Raw genomic sequence first — 13,642 nt, 5'->3', positions numbered from 1 at the left:
TATTACATTAGTTTTGTCTAATTTTCTGAATTCATAACGAGGAACCTAAAGTATGGTTTAACTAACAAAGCAGTCAAACGTCTGCGCATGAGCGAACGCTCATGGCGTGTTTTAAGCCTCAGAACCAAGTTCTCTCACACTAGTAACAAAAATCCTCACAAGCCAGTAAGTCACGGTGTTTTAGAAGCGTATAACGTTCTCGGTGAAACTCATGCAAAACAGAATGGTAAATCAACATGAAACGCGTACTTGAATGGACTTTGTGTTCGAAGAATCGAGTCTTCCTTTTCCCTACTTTTGTTTCCTTTTAGAGATTTCTATGAACGATCCAAATTTTTTATGCTAATTTTGCGAGACAGTGGTTGTTTCTTACGTTTTCCTTTGAATTTTTTTTGTGGAGAATTGGCGCGCGGCTGGCCAGAACTGATACCCTCGCGCATTCCTAACATTGGACCGCTGCGTTGGTTTAGTCCGACAACTAGTGAAAAAATATAAACAAATTTCTTTCATTGTGGCTCTTGTATTGCGCTAACCTCTTGCAGTTCTTGTTTTCCCATTCCGCCAGCCATCTGTAGATAACACTTCACCTGCTGTCTAATCTTCTGGAAACAATCCACGATAGGAACGCTGGGAATAGTGTGAATCCTGTGACAGACATGGAAAGAGGTCAGCGGCAGGTTGCAACAGGTTTGTCACATAAACTTGCACAACGTGTGCTACTACCAACCTGCTGAGCGAGTCCAAACACACTCCAGTGAGACCTTGTTTCCTGGCTATGTAACCATAATGAATGATGGCCCAAGCAGAGGCGTGGACGCCAAGCATGGAGTGGTTACTCTGCTGCTTGACAGGAAAAGAGTAAGGATGTTTAATGCTGATAAAGCAAATGCGTAACCTGGTTTGGGTAGTGGGAGAGGGATTTGGAGGAAAAAAAGGCGCTTGCGCGTTCACAGTGAGCTTACCCGAGAGTTTACCGGGGAGTGTACAAACGAACATGAAGGACATTGACTCAACAAGAACTGGTTTTAGTTTTATAGATAAGACTTAGTAAGGCGAAAGCTGTAAGCCAAGTAAAATATTTACAGATTGGAAAGACACACAGTTACCGGTTCATGTTGAGCTTGGCTCTCATAAGCTGCTACAATCGCCTGATAGTGATGATGCCTCCACATGAAGATGTCACTCCAGTGAGATAAATTGTCCGATGGCATGGGGAGGCGATTACTAAAAGTTGAGAGAATTAATGAGTCGTGTTATTTTGTCAGAGTTGCTTGGGACGTAGCTGAGAGCATCTCTAGTTTCTCAAGTGCTTTCCGAGAGAAGTTTCCTCTGCTGCATTTCAAGGCGTATACACACGTCATCGGCTTTAACAATGGGAATATGGCGGAAGCTTGACAAATGACTAATTCAATAATTTACTCGCTTTGTTATTAAAACAGCTGTATACATGTCTATATATTAAAAGGAGAAGCTTCCCACCGCCATGTTTTCACAATAGCTTTCATATCATGTAGGCTGGTTGATCGTCCGACATTCGGTGGTTGTAGACCAGTATGAATCTGAGCTGCTTCTTGCAGTTCCATAATTTGCTGTGCCGCCTGAAATTAACAGATGAGAGATGAAATCGAAATCAGGCGATTGGTGAATTAAAAAAAAAAAATAGCAAAAATGGAAGAAGAGACAGTTTTTTCGTTTTTTAGACCGATGCAGAATAGACCTGACCGTATACCGACGTAAGCGCGTTTTGTCCACATCCGCCACATATTTTAACCCTTAAATCAGTATGCATTTTCCCCATACTGTTCTCTATACATTTCCCAAGGTGCTGACAAAGAGAATTTGTTTAACAATCAAATCCCTCTTTCGTTAGTGATCATTTCCTTTAATTTGTGACCTTAATGTGTGATTCAGGAGAGATAATGCAAGGAAAAACTAGATGCTAGTCAACCGGGGGGATCAAAGAGTTAAAATAGGCAGAAGAGATAATCAGAAAAGCTCACCTGCAGGAGAGGAATGTGTTGCTGTGAAATAATTGGAGGTAAACGTCTCCATTGGCGGATTGCTTGAGTTGTGGAATGCTCTACAAGTTTGTCGACCTGTGTCGGATTAAAGGATCAAAACAGCGTTTGGTTATAAGAGTCAGTCATGACTGCAGCAAGATCAACAACAGATGTTTCAATTGGTTGAAAAAGAGCGAATACGGCAGTGTTGTATGGACGAGGAGGGACTGGATCGAGATCAAATCTCCACACGTCACTCTCTCTTCCCTATCAAAACTTTCACTTCATATCACGAGAAGAACAAACCGCTGGCAGAGTGCTCATAGAATCTTAAACACAATTGTGGCACAAACCATGTTGAGGTGTTGTTCATCCGGATGGCAAATGGCTATGTAGCCTCGATATAAGTTCAACTTGTACGCGATTGATTCTGGGAAGTTGACTTCAACCTGAAAAGCCGTAGGAAGACACGTGAAAATTAAATGCTGATATTGCTAATATTCTTTTGGAGCAAATAGTTGTTCGTCAATTACCTGTGCAAGAGCTTCTTTCATTGATTGCCATTCAGGAACTCTCCATGCACTCTCCAGAACTAAAATAACAGGAAGTATCGGAGAAACAATCAGCGAAAGTAACACACATTATTACCGAGAGAAAATCAACTTGAGCAGTGAGTAACTTTCAACGATCGTACCCAGGAAAGGATTAGTATGGCCTTTAGTCTTTCCAAACTCCATCAGCAAATCCCACTGACCGAGCTCTTTGGAACAACTGAAAAAGAAGAGACGAACTGTCAACAAATAAATACATTCATTACTGTCTACACTTCTTGCGATTAATATGTGACGATAGGGACTTCAGCAGTCGGGGCGGCAACGCTTAGGACACATCGATAAAAAATAAAAAATAAAAAAAAATAAAAAAAAAAAAAACCAGTTCATATTTTTATTTAAGTTTGCGAAAGGCTAGATGCATTTACCACCTCTCAGAGCGCCAGACTTCCACATAAGTTATCAGCGCAGTGCTGAGTTTCTAAGAGACATATAAACAACTCGCCGTCGTGGTTTCCAAAAAGTCATTACTCTGTTTCAACATTGATCAGGACAACTTCCACGGGTAATCAACAGGCGAGTTTTCATTACTGTTCTTGTTTACAACTGCATTAACTTATAAGGAGAATTTATATGCAGATCACACTTGGGATAACACCCCTAAGCCAGAATTCCTTCTCAGAATTCCTTCTATTACAGGAAGTAACGTATGGAACTTCCACATCGAAAGCTAAAAGGCTTCACTCTTACGGTGATTCTCTGAGACACTTACCTGACCCAGTGTTCCTCCCACAGATTGTACTCTGATGTTAGTTGCGGATTAGCTGGGCCGCGGTTATGTTCTTCACGAGCCTTGCCCATCACCTAAAGAGAAGAGAGAACATTTACAGCGTGAACAAAGTATAAAGTTCAGTAAGATTCCAAGAATAAAATAACAGAAGACTGCAGGGCATTAACCCTTTCTACCCTAACATCAGTATGCATATTCTCCATACTGTTCTCTATACATTTTCCAAGGTGTTACCAAGGAGAATTTGTTTAATAATCAAGGGCTGCTTTAGAGGTTAATCATTTCCCTTATTCTCATGAACTTTAAGTATGATTCAGGGGTGATGATATTTAAGGATGAAATTAGACGCTAATCACTCTTAGCGGTCAAATGGTTAAAACATGAAGGAAAGATTCATCACGAAATCTCTATGATCGTCTAGTTTACTCATTACGTTTCAAAGACACAAATTACCTTAAAGTGGCTAGTTTACAATATATAAGTCATTTTGTGCTGTGCAAAATAATTTCCACTTTGAAGGATAATGAAAAACATTCACCCGTTTAGATACAGAAACACAAAAAAGGCAATCATAAACCGGACAAGGTTGCCTAAGGATGCAGAAGATCAAAGCCGACTGCACGTGAGTAACTTAAAAAATCTTGGTCCAAATTTTCAAGAAGCAAATTGACTTGAAACTTGGACGAATCACCCATCTGTTTGAAAGAAAAACTTGTATATAGGTCACAAGTTCATAATAGACAACTTAGATCTGTTGATAATAATGATCTCAACTTGCCACACTGTCGACTTTCTACAGGCCAGAGGTCATTTGCCTTTCGGGGAGCAAAAGTTTGGAACTCACTGCCCTTGGACCTAAAGTTAACCCCTTCACTGAGGACTTTTAAAAAGAATGTATGCGAACTGCTTTTAAATAATTTATTATGAAACGTTGCATTCAATAGTTAATATTTAATTTTATCTTTTATTTCATTAAGATCATTACGATTTTTAAATTATTTCTAATTCATGTAAGATTTTCATTTAATTTATATTCAAGTGAGTCTATTTGTTATTTAAATATTGCTGTTGAAAAGCCCTTTTCAGGGGGCGCAATAAATAAATATGTAGGTATATGCATGTATGTAATCACGTAAGATTACACGTACCACTTCGTACGTAGACTGTGCCTTTTCGTAGAAGCCCTGGGTCTCATACGCGATAGCTGTGGCTGTCTCTGGATATCTACAGCGCTGTTGCCACAAACCTGCCCACATGTCCTCTTCATTCAGTAATGAGTACATCTCCGCTAAAGCATCCAGAGTTTCCTGTTCACAGCAAAAAAACAATACCTTGCATGAGTGTTAACAACTGCCAAACGTTTTTAGTGAAGTAAATTTACCAAACTACTTCACTGTTTCCTCGTGGTTCTCTTTCAACATCAACCAAAACTACAGACACTTGCATCTTTCCTACGCCGCCTCCCCCTTCGCTTTGTCGTAATTACTTGGAATTAAATCAAACGATAGAAACTCATTCGCTCCATTCTGATTACGGAGAGTTATCAATATATATATATACAAAAAAAACCTATTTCAACATCTGCAAAACGTTTCTGAAGAACTGGAGAGGACGATATCGATGAACCAACGAGAACGATTATGTTTTAAAATCTCTCTCAAATCCGTAGGATAAAAAGGCCTGTAACAACCTCTGGGTCACGGACGGCGATGTCAAAAAGAGTCTTAATATAACTAGAGAAGCTGCTTATCGCAGGGTTTACAACATACGTGTTGGTTGATCTCTGATGGATCTTCTTCAAATGGTGAAAAATCGATGACTTGCTGTTGTTGATGTGTTATCTGATGACTGGAATATTCTTCACACAAACTGGCATAGTCCTCCAACATAAGTCCTGAACGATGCCAAGAGTTGTGCGTTTTACCAAGATACTACAAAACAGAATAAAAAACAACTTCTAAAAACAAGCTTAATTGAAGTCACTTTCTTATGGAACAATTTTCAATTGAGTGTCGAAAGCAATCCATGACTGTCTTGGTTTTGCGCTGCTCCGCGCTGTGATTGGTCCACAAAACGCGCACCACCCTCTGGCTCTGCGATGTTTACTCTTGTTCTGATTGGACGATACTTAATCAAAAAGCCTCTTAGCATGTGGTCTTAGAGTGAGCACGCCATTTTTGACGTTCGATAACCGTATGTCGATTAAAAACGGGTTGCTAGCAATAACGTACCTGTTCTACGGTTAGTTGTGTGAGTGTGAACCCATAATCCTACCTTGAGTATGCAGGGTCGAATGGGAACAGCCGGGTTACACTTGGAGACACCTTCTAGTATGGTGTGAACTGAACTGGGAAAAGTATCCAGCTGGACCAGATGACTTCCACTACACATAAAGGGGCTGATCTCACCCGCCAGTACCTGGAAAACAAGCGAACCGGAAAAACAGACATGACTTTAAGAAAACGAGGTGATAGTGGTGTGCTAAACAAGAATCTAACTTGATCTTATTTGGCAGGTTTAGGTCCTATGTGGAACCAAACTGTGTTGCAAACTCGTTGTTTGTTCACAATTAAGTTTCACTTCTTAAATGCGGTGTCTCGATTAGCTACTGTCTTGAATGACAATTTCAAACGCGTTCTAATGTTTGTTTGCTGAATGCAGTGTTAGGATTGGCTGCCATGTCCCGACTGACAAATTTCAAACCCGTGAAGTTAGCTAAGGGCGCGCGCAGTGATTTACAACCTTTGGAGCATTTAGTAAAATGCATTTTCAAGCCAGATTATAGAAAATGTATCTTTTTACTTGTTGTTGTCTCTCAGTCAGCAGATTCCACAGCTGTGGGAACAGGTCTACCCACACTGTATGTGCCAGGTTGGAGTACCTGTGGCACAGCTGAGCCACGGGTCCAAGGAACGATGCAGTCTGAAAGAAGAAGTAGAACAACAACATACAACATCCAACTACCTCTGTTCAGCTTCGAGCTGACTAAAGTTTATAATGACTCAGAGCGTAAGCTCAAAATAAATTTTCGAGGCTAAAATCTTTGACAGAAATGTTTATAACATTTCCTGAAAGTTAGCGCTTGTAAAATATATTCTTCCCAAAAATAATAAAAAATTATTGACCGAAGTGGAAGTGAAAATCGATGGATACCACTTTCACCGACAATTAGTGGAGCCAGGAGCATGTTTTGCCGATAACATCAAAAGCATTTTGTACCTTGACCTCACGCAACTTGTCCATGAATTTTCCGTGTTTTTCAGCCAGTAACTTGACAGCGTCTCTCTTCTTTGTTCGGCTGGCGGAAGAACCTTTGTCCAAAGCACTGAGAAGTTTCTACAACAGCAAAGGAAAAGCACAGCTTATCTCTATGTCTCAGTTAACCCTTAAACTACCACGAGTAACAAAGACAGAATTTCTCCTTACTCATCACTGCAATATCAAGCAGACAAGTGATAAGAATAGAGAATAAGTTCAATTAGAGGATTATTGGTTGATTCAATACCAAATTCTCCGATTTAACATCATAGGAATATATATGGCAAACGGTAAGGAGAATTACTAAAGAAATCTTGGCAGTGAAAGGGTATAGTAATTATGAGACTATTCTTTTAAGTTTCAAAAATCTTAATCTTGTAGAAAAAATGTATTACTTCACTTAAGTACCTCGGAATCATCGATCTCAAAGAGATAATGCGAGTTATCTTTCTCCTTCTTATTTTCTGAAGCAGCGCTGCCGTCTGTTTCCATCTTTACTTCTTTACTATCTTCAGGGACAGAGGTCTTCTGTTGCTGAGCATGCGCGAGAATTTCTTTACTTGGTTGGTTGTCAGCCGCCCGAAGAAATGACGTCACGGACGGAAGCATGCTGAAGGTACTGGAGGGTGTTACTGGCCTCTCGCATGCAGACACAGCCAGAAGAAGCTATAGAAGAGAACGATGAGTGAGTCGGATAAGGGTGCTCCAGGAGGCAATCTTACAAGCCTAATGGCGTTCTTTAGCTGGAGTCTATCCCGTTCTAGTTTCCTACCCAACTCCTACCGTGTAGTTGGCCATGGAAGGCCTAGGTACCAGACTAATCCTTGTCTCCATAGCGGAAGTAAGCTGTTCAGCATATGGTCTTTATCGGATGCGATGGTATGAAAAAGCTTATCACATAATGAATCAATATGATCAACCATTGGTGTTATGCCAAAGATTTCGCATGCATCATAGGGGTAGGTGTGCCGTTTCTCAAACATTGATCCAAACTTTGTTTGGTCTCCTTAACGTTTCAGTGGTACCATCTATAATTCTGGAGGAGGGGGGGGGGGGGTGGGGAAGGAGGAACACTGTGAGAGACAGTGTCTTGCCCCAGAACATAACAAAGTGACTCGACTAGAGCTCAATGATCAGCATAGTTTCCTTTCAATTACCAACAATCAATTTCGTACCTCAATACATTGTTTAATCCAGAAGTGAGGACCCATTGCCTCCCAGTTCTGTTGGGAAAAAGTGCACTGTCAGCGTTTTAGTACAACAAAGTGTTTAAACAACAACAACACAAATGCAGCGAGCATTAATTCTACCTGAGAACAGAAGATATAAAGCAGTCGATCATACAACTTCTTCTTCATGGTTTTATCAAAAACCTGTCACAAATAATAATAACCCATGTTGATTGAGGAGTATCAACAAACTGGAAAGTTTAAGTAATACACTTTCTTGCTCACTGCCACTTCACTGATGTATCTCAACGTATTTAAGGAACCGGTCATCATCTATCGTCTGGGTGGGGAGGGGGAAGTGGGAAGGAGGATTTTGGTCGTGTCACGATAGGATTTTTCCTGACCCCCTCCCCCCCTCATGCTTAATAGTATTTTAATGATCACCCCTCACTGGCAGTCAATTTTCTATATTCCCCCTCTTCATACTCTATTAGCGACAATTGATCCCCCTCCGTTCTCCCCTTAAAACTATGTGACCTTCCAGAATCCCTAACCCCCCGACCCTCCAGCGACTGGTTCCTATAGTTGAAATAATTGCTAGACTTCTTCACCACCAGTTCTCCCGTATTCTATAATAAGTAACACTGAAATAAAATAATTCGTCGTGTGTCCATGTCATGCGAAATCCTCATTCCCAACATAAAAAAATTGTAACGCATCAGGGACGATAATTCATTGTTAAGGGGGGAGGGGGAGAAAGGAGGAGTAAGGGCAGATCATGTAAACAAGTTACCTCCATAAATCTCGAGCGGATCTGTGGTTGGATACACCGTAACCCTGACAAGAATGCAGGCTCAAGTTTTGAAGCCAATTCAGTGCTAACCAAAGTCTCATCTCTGCAACAGAGAAAGAAACAAAGCATAAAAGGCAGAGTATTCTCTTCACTTTTCTGCAAAGAAATGTCTAAAGGCTATCAGAGACTGGTGAGATCTCGGCAAGGTTTACGGTCCTCCTACCTATAGACGTAATTAACAAGCTCCAAAAACTGTGCTTGGAGTTCAAAATCCTCGGGGAATCTCTTCTCGTAGTTGGCCATCATCCGCACCAGCAGCAAGGACTTCTCTCTTAGAGTGGGCAACCGCTGAATCGTCATTTGTGTCTAAAATGAAGCATAAACCCTTAGTAAAGATTCAAAACTATAAGTAAAAAAGTTTCACAATGTCAGTTTGCGAGTTTACCATTTTGGTCTTGATCCAGTCTTCCACAAACTTCGTGATGGCCCGAAGAAGTTTGGAATCCTGTGCGAAAAAATAAGGGCAAGTTTTGAAAAAAATAAGGGTAAGTTTTGAAAAAAATAAGGGCAAGTTAGAATTAGCAATGTTTACATCAAAGTTGTAAGGGTGAGTGCAATGGAACAGGGAAGGAATTCTTTAATAGAGGGAAATCATTCCTCGACTTTCACACTGGCAACATTCTACAATCTGCGAGAGTTAGCAACATTTGCAAAAGTGTCAGAACAATTGTTGTACTCACAGGTGATTTTTCAATCAGCGTCGTGAGAATGATAAAGAAAACTTTTCTGATCTCGGCGGTCATAACTCCGAGTCGACCACGGATTAACTCCAAACACAGAATCAACATATCACTTGCACCTAAGAAAAGAGAAAAAGACAAACAAAAAATACAATGGCGAAACCATAGATAGGTTAAGTCTGTACTCGAACCAAGTGACCCATCCAATCGGAGCTTACCCCGGCTACCTTAGCATGAAGCGACCACTCCCCTCTGGATGGGGTACCTGTCCAACGCTGAGTTACCCCTTAGTATTTCATGTCACTCGCCGGTACCCATTTCTACTCCTGGGTGTAGAGAGAGACGGTGAGAGTAAAGTGTTTTTCCCCAAGAACACAACACAACACAATGTCCAGGCTGGGTCGCGAACAAAGACATGTTGACCCGAAGTCCAGCGCAGTAAGCATCAAGGCACCGCGTCTCCCACGACGAAACCATAACTCTCCCCCTTAACCATTCACGTAAATATATCTCCGTGAAAAGAATTCTCTTTTTCTAACACAAAACAAAATACCTGTGCTTTCTCCGAGAACAGCATTTATGTGATCCTTGTGCATTCTCTGTAATGCTTTGAAAAACGGATTCATTAACCTATAGGAAAATGCGAAGAAATAGTGAAGAATATTCACTGGAAAATTTACACAAGCAGGGAAAAAAACAAACATAAAAGAAAAAAACAGAATAACACCGGATGAAGAGAACACGGTCTTACAATGTGTGCAAACAATATGAAGTTAAAGTACATCTAATTATGAAAATTCAAAAGATACAAAACAAAATTCCATGTAACTGGCTGCGTAGTCAAATGAATGTCACCTTACCGATCAATATATGAGGGATTGTGCATACAGGCTGCTTTCAACATCATCAAAGGCCCGTAGAAAATAGATGTTGCTCCATTGGCCGACCTAAAATGTACACAACAAAAGTGAACCATAAATTACAACACACGGCTCACAGAAATGATGAATGTTTTTATTTTTTAATTTTTCAACAGGAAAAACTCGAATACCTCTCGTAGTTTGTGAGGCCTTCAAATATCACTTTGCCGATGTTTCCGTACAGTGTTTCTAATTCATCATATTTTGAAGTAGCTGTAGCTAAAAATGAAATTTCAAATTTAGGCAAACTTAGTAATGCACTTTCAAGAAAATAGTATTGTGAATTATTTATTGAGGAGAGAAAAAATGGGCCATAGGTTTACCTGATTCCAAGGGAAACAGAGTCATCAGTCTGGCAAGAAGAGTGTGAATTGCACGAATAACCTAAAGAGAAACATACAGTAATTATTGTTGAACATCTTTCGTTCGTTTTCATATAGTCCTCTGTCTTGCATCGTTACATTTCCACATCGGGTTGTTGGACACGCGCGAAGAAAACTGAAGTGCACACAGCAAAGCAGCTGTCCATAAAAATGCCTCCGGTTACAATTGAGTAAGAAAAATAAGAATAGGTTCGCATTGCATGCATATGGATGGTGCTGTCAGTCCCGTGGTTCACACGCTGGTCTTGACATGTTTGACAGGGTACTTTAGTACCTAACGTGAATTGCCATATCATAGCTATATTCCACATTAAATGCAACCAATCAACATTGATAGGAATTCCGCATTTCCCATTTCACATTCTACATTTACATTTTCATTTTCCTTTTCCCAATTCCACTTCTCATTTCTATTCCCCACTCCCTGTCTTCACAATATGATTCACGAACGCATTACGCACCTGCGTATTTGCGAAAACCCTCTCACCAACTCACCTGTTCACCCAATCACCCTTTTACACAGATACGCACGCACGCACGCACGTACTCACTCGCTCAATCACTCACTCTTATATACAAGATTACAGAGCAGGTAGAACACTGAACAGTGCACTTTATACAAACACAGGAAACTGAAAAACAAGTACCTTAGTGTTCTGACAGGTCATACATGTAGCAATCCCTCTTTGAAGAGGTTTGAATAGAGTCAGGATGGTCTGCTGCGGCTGAAAGACCAAGAAAATGTAAACAAGACGACTTCATGGAGAACCAATGAGCAACCATGAGTCGGCCAATCACTGGACAGAATTCTAGTCTTACCACAATTGGCTGTAATATCGCAATCTGAACGGCCAATTTGCCAGACAACGCTGCTCGCGTCAACGTGTCAAGCAATGTGCCATGCACTAAAAGAATCGATTTATTTGACGTCGATAATGTGGTAAAAAAAAAAAAACCCGACAGTGGTTTGGTGTGGTCTGTACTCTTATCGACAACGATATTAGTCATTATAATGGTCAAAATTGAATGCGGACTCACTCGGCTGCACCTCGTGAGCCTACAACATTATGGCCACTATGATGACGAATATCGCTGTCGATAAGAGTACAGAGCACGCTAAACAACTATCGACTTGTTAACTCTATAACATCTGGTTACTAAGCAACGAACTGCTGACAAACAGAACATGGTATCATTATAACTCATACAAAAATTTTTTTCACTTACCAGTACTGACAGTAGATAAGTTAATATCTCAATGGCTGTACACACGTTGGCATAATTGGCGGCAGGTGTTTGATCCTACAAAAAATACAAGGAGATCAACAGTGAAAACGCAAAAAATTGTCTGAAGCCTGGTAAAAAATACCAGCAAACAAAGGCTTACTGATTAAGGAAATATATTATAGTGCTTACCACAGTAACTAAGATCTTGTCTAACCATCCAACCCGCAGGTCAGTGCCTACAACACAGAAAAAACGGTTAACATTTTCTCCTACATGTCACTTCAATTCTATATACTTTGCCCTATGTTAAATGAAAGCCTTATGTTACAAAAGTGTCACTCAAAATTGATTTTCATTTTCAGCCTCCTCTCAATTTAAATTTCTAAGTTTCATTGCTTGACACTTAAGCTCAACATTCTCCACCTCATGACATTCAAATTGTATAAGCTCCACCCCTTGTCACTCACCTGGCCACACATCTGGTCTCAATGCAGTTTTCAGTAGGGCTACACATCGGCGGGAAAGAGTTTCACCCGGGGATCCCATGGTGGTCGATGGCTCATTCACCTGGGACGACAGACAGACGAAACAGATAAACTCAAATGCAAACAAAAATTCGGAAATTGCTTTCAGCCATTCTTTGAGTTAAAAACGACGTTAAGTAAGCTTACAAACCAAGAGTAAGGCTATGCACCCTAAATGGGATGCTTGTTTATCGAAGGGCTTCCCCCCTCCCTAGATTTCCTTGATATTTTGCTGATTTACCTACTTACACTCAAGGTTTTACCTGGCAGGCAATTCTAAGAAGGAAGTTGACGACAGCATCAGCGTGATGCTTCTCCAGTGGAGATTTGATTTGACTCTCTTGAACTGCTACCCTTGAAGCCGTGCTCTAAACACAAACAGACAACACGTGATTGAATTGTGTGGAATACCTGCTAATCAAATTCAAATAACTGGCAGTCGCTGAACCTGGAAATATGAAATCACAACCTAAATGTCCAAACGAAATATAGTCATAGTCCTATCTATAAATTCGAAAATTTTAATCAATACTGTAATTGTCCCGCTTTTTGATTGAGAGTTGTTTTAACCCTTCGTAAAAATTACAAGGCGTCAAGAGAGGCAAGTGAAAAACTTAAAGCAAACAAAAGCAGCCAGATCTCAGCGTGGCAAAGTACGCGTTTCCAAGACGCCAATGGTTCACGTTTTGAATCTGATTGGTTAAAAAGGTGGCGCGAGTTTCTAGACCAATCACAGAGCGTAAGGTAGTAAAACCAATGGAATCAAGAATTACATTCAATAAACAATTGCTATGACAACACGAAAACAAAGCAACATGTTACTAACCTGGGACATGGATCTCGTTCTCTTTGTTTCTTGTGTGGGAGTATCTTCAGAAGGTCGCTTCACACCTCCCACCTGACAAAGGAGAAAAACAAATAAATAGGGAAACTCAAAGTTTTACTCACCAGCTACAACAAAATCAAATACTTTTAGCAGTAACTTTACCTGCGAAGCTGTTGTCGTGGATGAACTGGACGATTCCGTCGCCTGCTGAAACGGCAAAACATTAAAATAAGTCAAGATAAAGTCTTTTTGTAGTGAACTGTTGGTTCCGGGCAGCATCTGGATCAGTTTTTGATACACGAGAAAAACAGATCTATTTCTACTTAAACCACAGAACAGTCCCAGAACCAAGAGGAAAGGTCGAGGGGGTTTGGAACCCCTCTTTTCTCATCAGACCTGTGGGTATTTTTACAGCTTGACTGAAACCAAGATTCTTCCAACAACACGATCCGTTCTTGGTA

The 13,642-nt window shown here is 40.5% G+C and overlaps 1 protein-coding gene across 5 annotated transcripts in view; it reads right to left on the bottom strand.

The window, feature by feature from the left end:
• LOC111327439 (transformation/transcription domain-associated protein) overlaps positions 1 to 13,642 on the bottom strand; it is a 64,516-nt gene that overhangs the window by 9,873 nt on the left and 41,001 nt on the right. For 2 of the 5 annotated variants that reach the window (XM_022931625.2, XM_088739924.1), the window contains exons 70-101: positions 13,344 to 13,385; positions 13,182 to 13,253; positions 12,619 to 12,723; positions 12,299 to 12,398; positions 12,021 to 12,067; positions 11,832 to 11,906; positions 11,252 to 11,329; positions 10,545 to 10,605; positions 10,353 to 10,440; positions 10,162 to 10,248; positions 9,855 to 9,931; positions 9,302 to 9,420; positions 9,007 to 9,066; positions 8,785 to 8,927; positions 8,562 to 8,664; positions 7,910 to 7,972; positions 7,775 to 7,822; positions 7,008 to 7,265; positions 6,561 to 6,677; positions 6,144 to 6,263; positions 5,616 to 5,759; positions 5,111 to 5,272; positions 4,490 to 4,648; positions 3,324 to 3,415; positions 2,695 to 2,771; positions 2,534 to 2,592; positions 2,354 to 2,449; positions 2,001 to 2,096; positions 1,480 to 1,598; positions 1,107 to 1,224; positions 728 to 840; positions 534 to 645 (exon numbers count right to left, since the gene is read on the bottom strand). In XM_022931625.2, coding sequence (XP_022787360.2) covers positions 534 to 645; positions 728 to 840; positions 1,107 to 1,224; positions 1,480 to 1,598; positions 2,001 to 2,096; positions 2,354 to 2,449; positions 2,534 to 2,592; positions 2,695 to 2,771; positions 3,324 to 3,415; positions 4,490 to 4,648; positions 5,111 to 5,272; positions 5,616 to 5,759; positions 6,144 to 6,263; positions 6,561 to 6,677; positions 7,008 to 7,265; positions 7,775 to 7,822; positions 7,910 to 7,972; positions 8,562 to 8,664; positions 8,785 to 8,927; positions 9,007 to 9,066; positions 9,302 to 9,420; positions 9,855 to 9,931; positions 10,162 to 10,248; positions 10,353 to 10,440; positions 10,545 to 10,605; positions 11,252 to 11,329; positions 11,832 to 11,906; positions 12,021 to 12,067; positions 12,299 to 12,398; positions 12,619 to 12,723; positions 13,182 to 13,253; positions 13,344 to 13,385 — 3,210 coding nt within the window. Of the gene's footprint in view, positions 1 to 533; positions 646 to 727; positions 844 to 1,106; positions 1,225 to 1,479; positions 1,599 to 2,000; positions 2,097 to 2,353; positions 2,450 to 2,533; positions 2,593 to 2,694; positions 2,772 to 3,323; positions 3,416 to 4,489; positions 4,649 to 5,110; positions 5,273 to 5,615; positions 5,760 to 6,143; positions 6,264 to 6,560; positions 6,678 to 7,007; positions 7,266 to 7,774; positions 7,823 to 7,909; positions 7,973 to 8,561; positions 8,665 to 8,784; positions 8,928 to 9,006; positions 9,067 to 9,301; positions 9,421 to 9,854; positions 9,932 to 10,161; positions 10,249 to 10,352; positions 10,441 to 10,544; positions 10,606 to 11,251; positions 11,330 to 11,831; positions 11,907 to 12,020; positions 12,068 to 12,298; positions 12,399 to 12,618; positions 12,724 to 13,181; positions 13,254 to 13,343; positions 13,389 to 13,642 lie in introns of all 5 variants that reach the window. The other 3 variants (XM_088739922.1, XM_022931624.2, XM_088739923.1) reach the window with 3 other exon arrangements.

The sequence above is a fragment of the Stylophora pistillata genome, chromosome 12 (genome assembly GCF_964205215.1).
Source record: "Stylophora pistillata chromosome 12, jaStyPist1.2, whole genome shotgun sequence".
Lineage (NCBI taxonomy): Eukaryota > Metazoa > Cnidaria > Anthozoa > Scleractinia > Pocilloporidae > Stylophora > Stylophora pistillata.
This window is presented reverse-complemented; position numbering and strand designations above follow the sequence as displayed.